Raw genomic sequence first — 16,827 nt, forward strand, 5'->3', positions numbered from 1 at the left:
GGGAATTAAATATATTACGTTCGCTGATCTGCAGCGAGCATTAGCACTTGTGGCACAGGGCAGGTGGGAAGTTGCTGCTTCCTCGTGTGGGACAAGAGGTGGCGCGGCATGCTACGAGTAGTCCCGTCGCTTTTCTGAGACAGGATGACGGGCTGCTTGGCGTGACACGATCTCAGGATAAATTCGTGAACAACACGAACCATTCCACGGCACTGAACGCTGAGGTCATACTCGACATCTAAGAGGTGTGCGTCATCATCAATGGGACAACACACGAGCGACATCAGTTTCGCCGACTCCTGCCACTCTTATGAAGCCCATTTCTTCTCGTACCTTGAGCACGTAGCACAGGATACACTCCCATTACACTCGGCGCATGTCACCAGGCAACATGCAGTTTCACGTTTATTAAAAGTGGGCATTTTTTGTTTGTTATCAAAGGCACTTTAGGCAAGGTCGTCATAACCCACACGATATCAAAGTCTTCGTTGACTGTCCACAACACCGCGATTCCAGAGCCATGGTGATGGTATCCCTCATGACCGTCAGCTATCGCATATCCCAAGTTTGCATATTGGAGTGGACTGCACATGATGGTAGCATGGCATTAGTGCCGGATGTCAGACACGATCAAACATGCTTTAGATATGGCAAGGAGTATGGTCACGGATGCTCCAAAATGTTCAAGGCTTGAGCTCCAAGCATGCGTCACATGCATACAGGTCACTGGCAGAATGTGCTTTATGGAACCCATCGTGATACTCACTAAGAAATGGTGACTCCAAGTGATGGAGGAGCTGATTGCTGATTTTAAATTCCATCACTTTGCATTTTACATCCTGGAGACAAGGATAAGACGTTTTGGGCAATGGCCCTTTTTTAGAACGTCGGCTTATCACATTCTGTACAGGTGTTAAGGCAGAGCTCATAACGAATATTGGCGAGATATTTTGAAGTGTGCTTTTCACCGCTGCCAGTGTAATTCGTGAATTGTACCGAGTATGCACGGCATGCATTCGTATGGTAGTAAATGGGAGTGGGATATTTCTGCATTTTAGTTTTTGTTTCACTCCACAGGAGGTAATTTATTTGGTACACCGAGGATGGGCATTATACAGTTGTAAGCGTTTATAAAGAGGGTTGAAGCCCTAGGAGTCAAACCAATCAACTTCTACGATGTACATTTAACACAGACGATGTTGTCATTTGTTGAGATTCAACGTTTAAAAAAAGGATTTTCAGTTTTTAGGGATGTCAACAAAGCATCAATGTGCTCAATTCCAGCATTTTACCTGGATACATCGATTAATCTTCGGCTCGTACACATACATTAAATGGTGTGCAAGAATATTTTTTCCATTAATGTTATATGTAATGGGGTCACGTGACCTCTCCAGCCACTAGAGGGCACTCCAAGGATTTTCAAATCAACTCCAAACCCGGAGTCGCAACAATTTATTGAAACCCAAGGGGGGTGAAAAGTGACATCTTTATTCTTCTAACAATTTTAGAACATCATGGGAATGTGAATCAGTCATTATGATCCATATATACTCGATATTGGGCAAGTACATAGAACAATGCATATTCGACAGCTGGGACACAAAGAGCAAATGACAAATGAAAGTTAATGGGCTAAAAAATGTCAAGCGAAAAGTCGTTATCAAAACCAGGCACCAAGCACTTGTACATCCTAGCAACAACAAGACAAAGATCCCTTGCATAGCCTTAACAGACTTTTTGGGCAAGTGCTGTTAGCAAGCACCTATGAAGGACGGAACAGCACACGAGGGGGTTGGTGATCAACACCATGCCCGGCTGCCTTTGTCTCCGTGATAGCAATGTTTACACATCGTACCAGGTACTCATTTGAGGCTGAGTCGACCAAGCGGAGGCCCACGACAAATTCAGATAATCATCACTGGTGTTAGCCATAAGCGGGAATCAAACTCGGGTCGCCGGGTTCGTAGCGTAGCACGCGAACCTCTACACTATCGCTCCCAGCACAAACTTGCTACTTCCTCATTTTATGTGGAGGTCGAAGGGATGGGTTGAGATGAGTGAAACAGCGGGCGGGTTGTCACAGGGACGGCCTGAGGCCGGTTCTGAGCTGCCGCTGCTTCTCTTCACGCGCCTTCATCACCGCCTCCACCTGCTGCTCATCGAGAACCTTGCGCACTGCAATCTTCAACTCTTCCACGCCCGTGCCTCGCACCGCCGCCACAGGCAACACGTGCTCAAAAGGGAAGCTCTCTACCGGTACCATTCCTGCAGGCAGCAGGGACAGGAAGTCTGTTGCAGCACACACACACACAGTCAGTGAATGATAAACAGGTACAACATAAATCTTGACTTACTCATGACCACTACTCATGATTACACATATTGTTTGGTGATGCTGCTGTGTTAGCAGTGGTGCACCGGCACAATTATTATACATCATTACCCGTGTTTACCCAATAAAGCCGGCCAAATTTTAGCAGTTGCAGGCCCTATTTCTCTGTGTCATCTGAACTGAGTAATTTGCAGGTAATTTTTCAGCACTGATTGGCCAATACCAGTGTAGTGTCAATGATTCAGAGACAGAGTTTCTAGGAGGCACTCTTTATTAACAACTTTCACGGTCTCGTCTGCACACTCTCCACAGTAGCTCAGCCCAGCCTGTACACACCAGCGGCCGTCTAACACTGACGGCGCTGACTGAGATAGCCAACTGCTCTCCTTCATAGCGCGTCTAGCGGAGACGTTTAGCGGCCTGGCTCCGCCCTGACCACGCCCCCTTCTGGAACCCTCCAGCAGGTTCCAGGGCCCTCCAGACGGGGTCCTCCGTGACCCTTGCCCCAGTTCCTCCGCTCTGCCCACACACCGTGCTCACGCCCTCACCGGCGTGTGCACTGTCTGTCCACCACAGTTGCCACTATGGTCCACCAGCCGGCGCTATTACACTACACCAGTTATATTTTTTTTAACTATGGGAGGAAACTGGAAGAACCCATGCAGAACAACATAAAACTCCAATGGCAATCGAATCCAGGCCCTTGTTGCTGTGAGGTACACATCTTACCAATACACCACCCTACTGCCGTGATGAAGACAATGCCACTCGTATTTACACTACCAAGCAGTGGCGGCTCCTGCAAAATCTCTCAGGGGGGGCAAATGTCTGGATGATTGATAAGGATAAGGTCCACCCATGCAATGGATAAATTAACAGCTTAAGCATGTAAAGGCAACTTCACTTCTTTAATATTAATGAAAAATAAAGTGACTCTTACAATACATCTTGTTTGTTTCTATACTCACTATTAAAACAAACCACTCAAGTTTCTTTTATTAAAGATTCCACTAGGTGGCGACAAATTATATTGTTGGATGAAACGTGCTTACGTATGATGACGTAAGCACGTATGATGACGTAAGCACGTTAGGGCGAGCCCTCCCGGAAGCCATAGAGAATGCATTGCAGCGCCCCCGTTCGAAAAAAAACATCTTTGAATGTAAGTCTATGGGACCACTCGGGGCGATTCTCAGCTGGAGGGAAATCGCCCATAAAGAGGCGGTACTCCACAGAACGTAGCATGACGCTGATTGGACTATATCCAGAGGCACAGTGACGGCTAGCGTGACTCTGTGGTTGAATGACATTGGTGGTGCGTCGCCCAATCGCCCTAATGAAGAAACCGCCCCTGCTACCAAGTTCCAGAACCTTCAAATGTATTTACCTTGTGGATGCATCAACTGATCGCAAAGCTGTTTATACTTCTCTTGTGCACCAGGAAGGTCCATTTTATTCACAGCCAACACAGCTGCTTTGCCCAGGAGATCTGGGTCATAGAGCTCCAGCTCCTGCAGCACAACACAAAACATCCCCAGGTGGAACAGTTTCTCATTCCCAGCTACCTGGTCATGCGAAGTGTCTCATTAGGGTCTTTGTTCATCTTTGCCTTTTGTGACATTAGTGCTGTCATTTATTCTCAGTCACAATATCTGCCCTCTACAATTACTGCACCAAGCTGTCTTCTGCTTCCAATCCTTGGTCTCATTATCGTCTCTTCTTTGACGATGTTTTAAGCCTTCTCTAATTAGTATTTTAAGACATATTTTAGGCCCAGGGACAGTTCCTGACAAGGGCTTATCTTTCGGTCATTGCAAATTTGGTTGGTGAAAATGTTCAGACATGACTCACCGATAGAAACAGCAGCGGCCAGGAATCAAATCCAGGTGCGGGTTCAAAACACAATGTGCAAATAGAAATACAATAATTTTTCAAATACAAATAATTAAATAAATTTATGAAGTCTAACTTATATCACGATTATTGTCACATCATGACATTTTAAATCATATCGTGGACAGAAACACCACTAAAATGAAAAACCTCAATCGCGCAGCAATGTCTCAATCCCATCCAAAATGGGAAACAAAAACTTACGCAAACGTTTAAGTCAATAACTATTCTATCTTTAAAAACCTTTCAAATAGTTTTCACACTTACCTGTGACCTCATATACTTACACACTCTAACCCCCTCTTTCTCATAAAAAAAATTTTTACTTTAACAGTTTATCGAATAAAATTATGAAACACTACAATATAAATAATGTGTTATCACAAGAGAACACGGCTAGATACAAAAAAAGGTATTGAAAATCAATGGATGGAAAAATACCAACTACACACACCTTGACGAGCAGCTGGACGGTCTGAAAGGCATCCCTGAAATGCGTTTTTGGTGACAGACGGAATCCAAACACGTCAACCTGCAGAGAAAAAGGTCCCACACGCTACATTGTGTAACAGGTTCCGGAGACACTTGTAGAGGTAACTTCTTTATTACAATACAACACTCCAACAGTCCAACAGTCCTGATACTCTGTTACAGCCTAGGTACACAGCCTAGCTACACAGCCTAGATACTCTACTCTGGCTACGCTCCGGAACTCGCCCTCACAAGGTCGTAGAGTCGGGAGTTCCAGAGTCCCAGCGCTGGCTCTCACAGCATCCCCGGGTCTTCAGATGGCTGGTCGTGGGTCTTGGGTCTTGAGTTACAACTGGGCCCCGATCGTCCAGGGAGCTCTCCTTTTATGCCTGGTACAACGAGGGGTGGGGCCGTGTGCGCCCCCAGATATCCCACAGAGCACACACAGCCCCCCCCTTTGGCGGCGCCAAGGGGATTAAGCGTCTGGACCCCCTGGGAACTCAACGCCTGGCGCCCAGAGGCTTAAGCGTCTGGACCCACCTGGGAACCCAGAGCCCCCAGCAGCCCCTCCCTTCTTATGTCACTACAATTGCATCCTAATTTACACACTCGTTGGTGCCGGTTTATTTTGCTTCCATCAGAATTACGAAATTGCAAAGCACAAGTTGACTGCGTGCGTGATGGTCGGCACGGAGGCAGCGCTCAATTTGCTTTCCAACTCTCGACTCGGCGAGTGCCACGACGGCCGCGCGCCGAGCGAGTACGGCACCGAGCCCCCCGCTGGGCACGGCTCTCGAGACCAGCGACCCCATCGCAGCGACCCTATCGCAGCGAGTCCATAACAGCGAGTCCATCACAGTGACCCCATCGCAGCGACCCCATCACAGCAACCCCATCACAGCGACCCCATCAGAGCGACCCCATCGCAGCGAGTCCATCACAGCGACCCCATCACAGCGACCCCATCGCAGCGACCCCATCACAGCGAGTCCATCGCAGCGACCCCATCGCAGCGACCCCATCGCAGCGAGTCCATCGCAGCGACCCCATCGCAGCGACCCCATCGCAGCGACCCCATCGCAGTGACCCCATCGCAGCGACCCCATCGCAGCGACCCCATCGCAGCGACCCCATCGCAGCGACCCCATCGCAGCGACCCCATCACAGCGACCCCATCGCAGCGACCCCATCACAGGGAGCGCCCGGCCGTGAGTGCCGCGGCTCAACCGCCACGCGTCGCCATCAAGCGTCTCCCTACCAGAAGGTCCGCGTCTGTCTGCGTCAATACGATTTGCGTCATTTCACTTCGTTTTTGACTCGCTTTATGCAAGACTCCAGATGAAGGCCTTCAGCCGTTGTGTGACAGACGCACCTGCGGCGATACAAGGGAGCCTGTGCAAAGCAGTGGAGGCAGACGGCACCTTGAAAACCTCCAAGTACAGCTTTCATAGGCTTAGGTTCGAAATAAAAAAGTAATGAAATAAACCATCGTCCGTCGCGTCCTTAGTGGTTGCACGGGTGTCAGATGTACTGGAGCGCCTCACTAGGGGGAGCGCGACCAGGCAGCCGGCTCATAAAGCCAGACAGAAGTACATTAATGAGTCATAACGTTCATGTGTGAGGCTCATGGGAACAGATTCAGGAGTGGCATCTCTGCAAATGTAGTGAAATGTGACTGCCGCCAAACTCACCACGAACAGCAGTATTTTATTTCTCTGCACGTGCTTGAGGAAATGATGTCCCATCCCTTTGTTGGCGTGGGCTCCCTCTATCAATCCCGGCAGGTCAGCCACACTGATCTGTACATGAAGCCACCAACAAACGTGAACACGGGAGAACATTTACACCAAATATCAACGTTATGTTTCAACATGCCAAACTGCATGCCAGATGTGTGGAATTCCCAGAGGCCAAATAGTTTACATTTTTTGGGGTATATGTTTCACAATATGAGGGGTGATAAAAACAATCTGTGCCCTGAAACAGCGACCAATGAGGAAACCAAATAAGCTGGGTTATTATTCTCTACTTGGCCACTCTGAATGCACTTGGAACATCCGTGTTCAACTGCTTTACATATCTGGCTCAAATCACTTGTCTGCAGCACACCATGCCTCATTAAGACTAGAACTCTGCTGTTTTCGACAAATATATTTGTCACTGTAAAACAGATGGAAGTCACTGGGAAGCAGCTCTGGTTAAGTATGAAAGGTGGCAAAACTGATTCAGATCTGGCAATAATGATGGCAGCCATGGCAACTCGTCACTGAAGTGTTCCGAGAGTGAAATGGCAAGTCGCGTCTCGGCTGTTTATTTTCTTTGACTGCGTTGTGCTAATCTGCGCCTGTGTCTACACACTTAAGAGTGAGCAGCACTGCGAAGAGGCATCAGTGTTGCAATTCGATGCCATAAAAATACTTGAAAAGTCCCACTTGCCTGCTGCAGTGTGACGGGTTACATTTGGACACCAATATACAGCTATATGTCCAAATAATGCAAACTGTGTAATTATTGTCAAATGTTAAGCGCACCTGCCTGTGGTCTTGGAACATCATCTTGCCTAGTTGTGGACAGAGCGTTGTGACTGTCGAACACAATGAACAAAAACCAAGTCACAGAATCACTTTAGTCTCAGCATTCTCTTTAAGCAGTAATTTCATAGACATCATAGCAATGTATAATAATAATAGTCAAACCAGATTAGACAGCAAATATCATGGCATTGTTGAGAAACTAGAAGAATGCCAGCAGCTGATCACCCATTGAGCTGATAAAATGGAACCGTTTAAAGAGCTCTGAACTATAAGAGTTGAGGTACAGAGTGTGTATGCCACAAATAATGAAATATTTAGTTTTACACTTGTAATAATGAAATGACAAATTAACCATGGTCTTACAGTTTAACCATATCTGGGAAAGTCACTACTGGGCTTGGGCAGGACACGTCACGGCTAGAAGGGATCATGGAAGCTGGTCAAGAAATATAACAAAGCGGCAGCCAAGGGATAGAACGCATCTGAGATGGCATGCACCGAGCAGATGGAGCGATGAGATCGTTCCGTGTGCAGCGGGTGCTAGTTGAATTGTTGCATCGAAGGATTGTGAGAGATGGAGGCAGATTGGAGAGGCCTTCATCAAGGGGTGGATTCTCCGTGGCTGATGACCTAAACTCACATAAATGTGGTATTTTATGAAGTTGGGGTTAGGTAAGGGAGCTAAAAGATATGAATTAGTTGTCTTCAATTGAAGCAGCTAAATACATAAAAGATGAGAGAGATCAGGATGTGGACTCAGCCAAATAAATTGGAGGAAGAACCGAAGCACGCGTCCTTGACAACAACCATAATTGGAGCAGCAGCAAAGGAGATTCAAGGATGCAAGGAATCAATGGTGACAGATGGCGACAGCAAATCAGCCAAAGCATAATGACCAATCAGGCTTCATACTTGATTCCATGAGAGTTGTTACATAACAGAAATACCATCTGAATTAGAAGGCAAATCTTGTTGAAATTGTGCTTTATATAACAGAAGCTGGTCTTGAGAATAGAGTGATCTGACAATGCAATATGTATTCAGCTTAAGATAAACAAAGCATTTTTTCCTGCAGTAATATTGCTTCAAACAATTATATTGTTTGTCTTACCATTTTCCATGAGCAATATAAACACATTTCCATATAAGTCTGTAATATGCAAGTTTGTTCCAAATAATTGAAAAAAATTCTTGTTTCACATGCGTATGAATGTGAGTAGCTATATAGCCATACGGCATTGTGTATGTATGTTGAACTTCTTTCGCACCGTACGTAGCCAACCATGCTAATCGGAGGGTTGATAAGGTCATCATGGCAACGTGAATTAAAAATTCAACGTGATGGAAATGGATTGTCTGAAGGACTGCTTTCATCCAGCAGTGGAAGATGGCCTCCCAAAAGTCACTTAAGAGATACTTAGAGAAGAGATGGCAGGCAGTGGAGAAGATGAAGGCCTTGAGCATGGACTTGAATAAGCACAGGGAGTCTCGGGCACACAGCCGGGAGGGGATTCCAGACGACTGGGGCTACAGAGAACAACGGAAGACCTCCCACTGAGTGAAGATTTATTGAAGGTTTCAAAAGAAGGCCCTTGTTTATTGAGCGGAGAGTGCACCGAGATGAGTCGGGTGAGATGCGAGAGGAACGGTACGCAGGGCGGGTTCATAGCGGATCTTGGAAATGGTGAGGGTGATGTTGAAGTTGATCCGGGGCTGTATTGGGAGTCCGTGGAGGAAGTGGAGGATTGTGACGATGCGGTTGCGTTTAAGGGTGTGGGTGAGTAGTGTGGTGGTGGAATTGTGGATCATCTCGTGTTTGAATGAGAGGGATGTGGGTAGGCCGCAAAGAAGAGAGTTGCAGTGACGACTCGAGATGAAGGTCTCAGGAGCTGATGGGAGAAGTAGTGGTTGTGGGAGATAATCACGGATGGAGGCACAAGGTCCTGCAGAGTTGGGGTAAGAGGAAAGAGACTGAGAGCTCTGAAGAGTCACACGCTTGTTGCCAGTGTAACATCAGAGTTAAGGAGGTACCCGGTTTGAATCGAGTCGAGGACATTTCTCTAATGAGGCCACCTCATATTAAGCGAAAGATAAGATTTAGTGGAAATTAAAAACAGGTACAACCTCGTGAATCGGCGAAAAATAATCAAATAACCAACCAAATTACTACTGCCCCACTCCAGGGTACTTGTAAACAGCCATGAATGCACAATTGTATTTTATTCTCAAATGCTCGGGCTGTATGCATAATAGTATGGTGCAGCAGAGGGGACTGGGTGACTCAGAGAGCTAATAGTTTGTCAGAGCAATGAGCCAGCACCATTGTGCTTGGATCTGGGCTTCAGATGCCCATGATTAAACTGGGTTTTCAAGTGTCAGAAGATAATGGCCTCAGCCCAATTACCCATGGCTTTCCCAATATCCATCATTAAATTTGTTTAGTTTTTGTAGTTTAGTTTATATTTCTAATAATAATGGATCCTAAAACAGTAACATATTTACGAGGTATTTAAATGTAAATTCACGTACATGTTAAGCTGGATACGTACAAGGGTAGTCGGCAATCTTGGGCTTGGCAGAAGAGAGTTTCTCTAAGAGTGTTGACTTGCCAGCGTTAGGGAACCTGCACAAGACACACAGAGGTCCGTACTGCTGGAGAATGCTGCTTAGTCAATACAAAGTCAAATCCTCTCCGCTCAAAATATTAAGCACACATACCTCCTACCCAATATATGTCCCTCCACAATAAGCCACGTTGCCTTCTGGGAATGCATAGTTTTTTGGAAGCATTGGATGAACACAAGAAAATTATGGACCATTTTTGATATTCAGTGTCTCGTCAGAAGAGTCAGGCTTGCTTGAACCACTGCTGTGAACTGTCAGGTGTTATAGGCAAGGATCATCTCTTTTTAGATGCGTCCTAGTTTAACACAAAACTATACATTAGCATCTTTGTGGAGAATATAATGAACACAAAAAGCAGACAATTTTCATATGCCTGTAACGATTCCACATTCCCATAGGACGACATCTAATGAATTCCCTCAAAGTGATTCTCGCTCTTCCACCTTCACAGGGGTATAAACAGCTTCGTAAGTCCATCGGCTCAGCCAGTCAGTCAGCACATGAGCAATTTTCATCACAGAATCCACCGAGGACTCAGTGTGACCGTACTAAATCATGAACACATGGTCAGAATGATCAGTTAATTAGGAACCATGACCTTATACCAGGTGGTGGACAAAGTTGGGGAAAGGCGGAGACAATGCAGCGGGGGCTGGGCAATCTGTCCACAGGGCTGATTGTCACTCGCAGCATTTACTTCAAAGTTTTTATCATGCAGGGCCCAATACGGCTTCATTCTGATGAAATTAACCTGTGGATCTGGGCTATGTAATGTTATCCACGTGTGACTCGTGATTTTTGACCAATGTGTAAAAAGAGCCGTGACTACAGTTACCCGATGAGGCCAACGTCGGCAATGAGCTTGAGGTCGAGACGAATCATCCGCCTCTGTCCGGGGCTGGGCTGATAATCCGTGGTGAGTCCCCCGCCCAGGCCGCCCACCGCCACGCGCACGCGGTCCTCAGGGCTGTTCACCTCCCCTGGAAGTAAAACAAGAATAGGGGGTGAGTAACCAGGAATCGTCACTGCTAAGGAAGGCCTTAGCAGTAACACCTCTGCAGCAGTGGTAGCACAGTTAGGAAACTTTTCCTGAGAATATCCAGCGAATTTCTTGAACATTTTCTGTACACAGTGAATACCCATCGAGCCTAACTTAAATCAGCCAGAATGTGGGGTATGCCGGACAAGCTTCTCACAAACGAAGCAATACAAATAAAGAAAACAAAACTAAAATGAAGCGACGACGCAAACTCCGCGAGTGGTGGGGTCCTCACAACCACATGGAGACATCGCGATCGTTGGCATTTACCCGGGCCTTTAAGTCACTTGAGCTCTCATGAGATTGTAATGATACAATTATGGGTCTGGATGCCATGTGCAAATATCCTCAACTAGCTTGTTTGTCTGTCCTAGGACGGAAGCTGTAATATTTACGAAAAAATTGTCCAGAGTATAATTGTATCTCGTGTAGATTTAATGGCAGTGAATCTTGCACAAAACTATGTCATGAAACACCTCACTTCATGTCACTGTAGCACTATATAACTGACCTTCAATTTGTTCAAATTCACTGATACTTTATTCTCTTCTGCTTTCGGTAGCTGGGGTTAAAATGAATTTGAATTCGATAAAATATCTGGAAAATCACCGAAAAATGTCTATTTTACCATAATGTAGAAGCATAAATTAGACTTACCTTTTTCTCAAGTGCTGAAGACATAAATAAAGACACCAAATCCACTCTGTTGCTGCGTAGAATTATTTACTAGATTCACTTTCAATAAAGAAACGTCAAACTTAAAGCGAATTTGCGGGGTTTTTTTTATATCCGCTCGACCTTCTTCTGCGCGAGTGTAAAAATCCACCCGCTCATGAATATTAATGATGGGGGGGGGGTGCGGCATGTGGAGTGACGTCACGTGCGTTACACACAAACATACATTCCTGGCTCATCATCGTCTCTAATGTCGTGCAATACGTACCGATGAGGGTCCCGTCATCTGTGTGGACAGAGATCCCCAAGGGCACCTCGATTTGAAAGTCTTTGCCTTTTGCACCTTTGAGACATCGAACACTGCAAACACGCCGTGCAGGTCATCAGTTGAGTGTAATACGTAGTCATTATGAACCACCCACGGTGTAGATGCAACACTTAATACCCTGCACAAATAATACTTAATGGAGTGTGTATGACAAAAGATGGAAGATATAGAAACACGGTACTCATCAACAATACCCTCTGTATGCATTCAGGTTGTCAATAATAATAACGCACCAAGTCTATGTGAGTTCACCAGGGCAGTGTACCGTGCAAGAGCCATCAATGCGCAGTTGTCTCCCAGCTTTGGGCAATGGCAAGAGGCAGCGGTGCGTGCGTCACCCCTCGTGGGTGCGAGTCCGCACACGGCTGAGGAGGGCAAATCACGCCCGACAAGATTTCTGTTTGTAAGTCGCTGAGCTCTGGTCCAAAACAAATGTCACGCAGCGAGCAACACACAGCACTATCAACGTCTTGCGTTGAGCGATGTCGTCACGATGAACAGCTTGGGGGAAAGAGACGGTGGCAGGGAACTCCAAAGTGCGGCAGTTCGAGTGAAGCAGCAGGGCGATGCGTGCGGTGGATATGGGGTCAGGGAGGGCGCCAGGAGGGATTCCAGCCAGGACACCTTCAACCATCTCGTCGGCGTCGCGTCACACAAACACCTCGTGGATGAGACACCAGGGACTGGGCACCAGGGACTAGGCACCAGGGACTAGGGACTGGGCACCAGGGACTAGGGACGAGGCATCAGGGACCAGGCACCAGGGACCAGGGCCGGCCCGAGGCATAAGCGAACTAAGCGGCTGCTTGGGGCCCCCTGGCCACCAGGGGGCCCCCGAATCGTTTTTTTTTTTTTACAATTAAATAACTTAAACAAGTGATATAAATGAATTAATGAATGAATGAATAAATGATTCAAGACAAGAAAGACATCTGCTAAAGAAATTTGTGAGCGGATGAACACAGAAGCAGTGCTGAAAGAGAAGCGATTGCGTTCTACAAAAAGGCACTTTGCCTATGAGGCTGCAGATGAGCCGATAGTGGACGCTATGAAGAGGCTGGAAGTGTCATTTTTTAATGCTGTAGTGGACCGTAGTATTCTGTCATTGGAGGATAGATTTAAGTCTCTAAGTGAGGTTAAAGAGAACTTTGGAGTGCTGCTCAATTTTAGGGAGCTAGATCAAAAGGTCCGGAGGGAACAATGTGAGCTTCTTGGGGAAAAACTCTCTTGTGGAGAGGAGGCTGATATTGATGGTAGCGCACTGGCAGTAGAGATAGAGAGTCTTCCTGAACTTCCCCAAACTATGATGACTGCCTTTGAGCTTCTCACATACCTCTCACAAAATGAGATGTGTGAGCTTTACCCAAATCTTTGGGTAGCTCTCAGGATAGCCTGCACTCTGCCTGTGTCAGTTGCCTCAGCAGAGAGGAGCTTTTCCAAGCTCAAATTGATAAAAACATATTTGAGATCATCAATGGCCCAGGAAAGACTAAGTGGACTTGCAGTCATTAGTATTAATAACAAAGTTGGCCAAGCAATACCATACAATGATGTCATTAGTGACTTTGCCTCCAGAAAAGCTAGGAAGGAACGATTTTGAGGTCATTGTTGTACAGTTGACATTGTTGAACCCTTGCTGTTCTTATGTTTGCTTTCATTATTTAAGTATCTTTTTTTTTGTAACATTCTATTTTTGATTAGATTAATGTTTGTCTATTTTGGTTTTATTTAAAAGATTGCACATTTAATGCACATTTGCAAATAATTTATTTAATATGTTTTTTGTGACCGTTTGTATTCAGAAGTTTTAATAAAAGAGTGAAGTATTTTAAGTGTTGTTTTTATTTTTTATTAATACATAACCTCACTGTATTCGTTTATAATATTCGCTATAACATTATAGTGTGACATTTGTGTCAATAATCTTCTAGCACAGATGAGTCTGCGTGGTGGGAGGGGGGCCCCCAAATCAAATTCTGCTTAGGGCCCCCAAGAGGCTCGGGCCGGCACTGCCAGGGACTGGGAACCAGGGACTAGGGACTGGGCACCAGGGACTGCGCACCAGGGACTAGGGATGAGGCACCAGGGACTGGGCACCACGGGAGCGGGCGAGGTGAGAGGCCACCTGCTGTTGTCTCCGACCCCGGCTGCGAGGCGCTTGGAGGGCTGCCGATCGGTGACGTGGCGCAAGGAGGCGCCGGGCCGGGCCAGGACCCAGACGTCCCCGCCGGGGCCGCCCTCCCCGCCGAGACGCGGCAGCCCCATGCCGCCCGTGCCGCCCCGCACGTGGAGCCGCAGCGAGTCCACGAAGTGGCGGTGCCGCGGCGTCTGGGCGGGGCGGGGGCAGAGGTCGCAAACGGGTTTTCAACCCTCACCCGTACCCGGCCGCACCAGGGTCGCAAACGGGTACCCTACCCGATACCCGGCCGGGTACGGGTAGCCGGGTATCGGGTAGGGTACGGGTATCGGGTACCCGATTGCGACCTCTGGGAGGGAGACCACACGGGGGTGGGGGGGAGGAAGACAACACGGGGCGGGGTGGGGGGGAGGGAGACAACACGGGGGGGGGGGCAGCTCCCTCGCACTCCCGACTCGCGTCTCGGGGCTCTCCGCCCCCCTCGCCTCTCCCAGTGATCACAGCGCTCGGTGCTCTCGGCACACCGAACAAATGAGGGGCCGTCCATAAATGACGTCACGCGATTTTGGCCAATTTTTGACCCCCCCTCGTCACACGGCGTCACAAAAAGTTAGACCCCCCTCAAATATGACGTCACAAAGCTTTGCCCCCCCCCCCCCCCGAAAACCATATTTCCATTTTGAAAATAAAACATTCTTCAAATCGCTTTAAACTATCGTCATTGTAGTGCGTATTTAGTGTGGCGCTGCACTGATGTTGTAGGAGAAAACATTTATTAAAAAGGAGGCGTTGGAAAGCTGACATTTAGCATAAAATTCACTTGAAAATATTCATCGTCTAACTAAAACTGCAGATGTTCAAATTATTATATTGAAATTATCCTATAATTATACAATATTAAAAGTTATTATAACTGTAAAAATATACTTCAAACTTTGTAGTAGAACGAAGCAAAATAGAGAGTACAATTATAACAATCACATATTAATTTCACAGAATGAAAAGTCCTGGTAGAATCATTAAAATAAAAATGTTTAATAACATTCTTTTTTTTTACAAAATGCATGCTTCTCCATTCTCCCATAGAGAAGCAAAATGCTCCTGCATGGAGTAAATAAAAGGTGACCTTAGTAAATTGAAATAATCAAATAGTTAATAATGAAAATTAATTTAAAGAAATTGTGTTATAACAATTATATTGTTTATATTTATTTAAAGTTGCGCATTTTGATGTGACGTCACATTTCTCAAACCTCCCCCCTCGTCACTAATGTCTGATCCCCTCACCCGCCCTAGGTGCGTGACGTCATTTATGGACGACCCCTGAGCAGCAGACGCAAAACCCCGCCGCTTCGACACATCCCGTCAGCCACTCGGATTTCTGGGGAGTGCGACTCATGTTCAACACAACGCAGGGAAATTCTGTCCCCTTTTCGACATTCAGCATCATCATCAGCAGCATCAGCAGCATCAGCAGCATCATCAACAACAGCAGCATCATCAGCAGTAGCAGCAGCATCATCAGCAGCAGCAGCATCATCATCAGCAGCATCATCATCATCAGCAGCAGCAGCAGCATCATCATCATCAGCAGCAGCAGCATCATCAGCAGCAGCAGCAGCATCATCAGCAGCAGCATCAGCAGCATCATCAGCAGCAGCAGCATCAGCAGCATCATCATCAGCAGCAGCAGCATCATCAGCAGCAGCAGCAGCAGCATCATCAGCAGCAGCAGCATCATCAGCAGCAGCAGCAGCATCATCAGCAGCAGCAGCAGCAGCATCATCAGCAGCAGCATCATCAGCAGCAGCATCATCAGCAGCAGCATCATCAGCAGCAGCATCATCAGCAGCAGCAGCATCATCAGCAGCAGCATCATCAGCAGCAGCAGCATCATCAGCAGCAGCATCATCAGCAGCAGCAGCAGCAGCATCATCAGCAGCAGCAGCATCATCAGCAGCAGCAGCATCATCAGCAGCATCATCATCAGCAGCAGCCAAGGGCGTGCGGGGCTCTCCGCGTGCCCGCGGCCTGGCTCGACCTGGCTCGGCTGGCTGCGTGGAGTCGGGCAGCCTCACGGTTGACTGCGAGGCTGGATGTGTGTGTAGGTTGTGTGTAGGCCGGCTATGTGTAGGCTGTGTGTGGGTTGTGTGTGGGATGTGTGTAGGCTGTGTGTGGGTTATGTGTGGGATGTGTGTAGGCTGTGTGTGGGTTGTGTGTGGGATGTGTGTAGGCTGTGTGTGGGCTGTGTGTAGGCCGGCTGTAGGCTGTGTAGGTCGGCTGTGTGTAGGCTGTGTGTGTGGAGTGGGGTGTCCGTAGGGATCTCAAATCTAGAATGTCCGTAGGGAGGTTGGTGTGGCCGCACCTTCCCGGCCGCCTGCAGTAGGAGCGCGCTGACCCCGCGCACCATGTCCGCTGCTGGCTGCTGCTGCCCCCCCGTCCCCACGTGTCTCCCCCCCCACGGCGCTCCGCCGCCTCCTCCTCCTCCCCGGTCGCTCCCCGCGGCCTCCACGAGGGGGCGCCTCGCCCCGCCGGGCGCTCCCGAGCCCAGCGAAGGGCTCATTCGCATGTCACCTGGATGCCAGAGGCAATGCCATAGACACCCATTGCGACAATTGGGCTAATACAGCTGCGTTACAGAAATAATCAAAATACTGCACAAACATAATCGACATCAGATTTAAAACATGCCCTGTATGTATTTATTGTGCAGGAGGGGGCGAGTCCTTTGCCCAGGGTAGACATTCCACAATCATCTGGTGGGACGGTGCTGGGGGGTCTAGATCACGT

The 16,827-nt window shown here is 47.6% G+C and overlaps 1 protein-coding gene across 2 annotated transcripts; it reads right to left on the bottom strand.

The window, feature by feature from the left end:
- Positions 1-258: 258 nt before the first annotated feature.
- Positions 259-16,485, bottom strand: GTPBP10 (GTP binding protein 10). 2 transcript variants are annotated; one of them, XM_078860689.1, is made up of 11 exons: positions 16,403-16,485; positions 14,026-14,228; positions 11,841-11,932; positions 10,694-10,838; positions 9,783-9,856; positions 7,231-7,283; positions 6,391-6,498; positions 4,683-4,760; positions 3,723-3,846; positions 2,135-2,292; positions 259-333 (listed from the first exon to the last, which is right to left on the bottom strand). In XM_078860689.1, exons 1-11 carry the CDS (start codon positions 16,445-16,447, stop codon positions 259-261), a joined length of 1,155 nt encoding a protein of 384 aa, XP_078716815.1. In that variant the 5' UTR covers positions 16,448-16,485. The 2 variants fall into 2 exon arrangements, with proteins under 2 accessions (XP_078716815.1, XP_078716814.1); XM_078860688.1 differs by lacking the exon at positions 259-333 and having other exon boundaries at positions 1,109-2,292.
- Between the last annotated feature and the right edge of the window lie 342 nt (positions 16,486-16,827).

Source organism: Lampetra fluviatilis, chromosome 10 (assembly GCF_964198595.1).
Source record: "Lampetra fluviatilis chromosome 10, kcLamFluv1.1, whole genome shotgun sequence".
Classification (NCBI taxonomy): Eukaryota; Metazoa; Chordata; class Hyperoartia; order Petromyzontiformes; family Petromyzontidae; genus Lampetra; species Lampetra fluviatilis.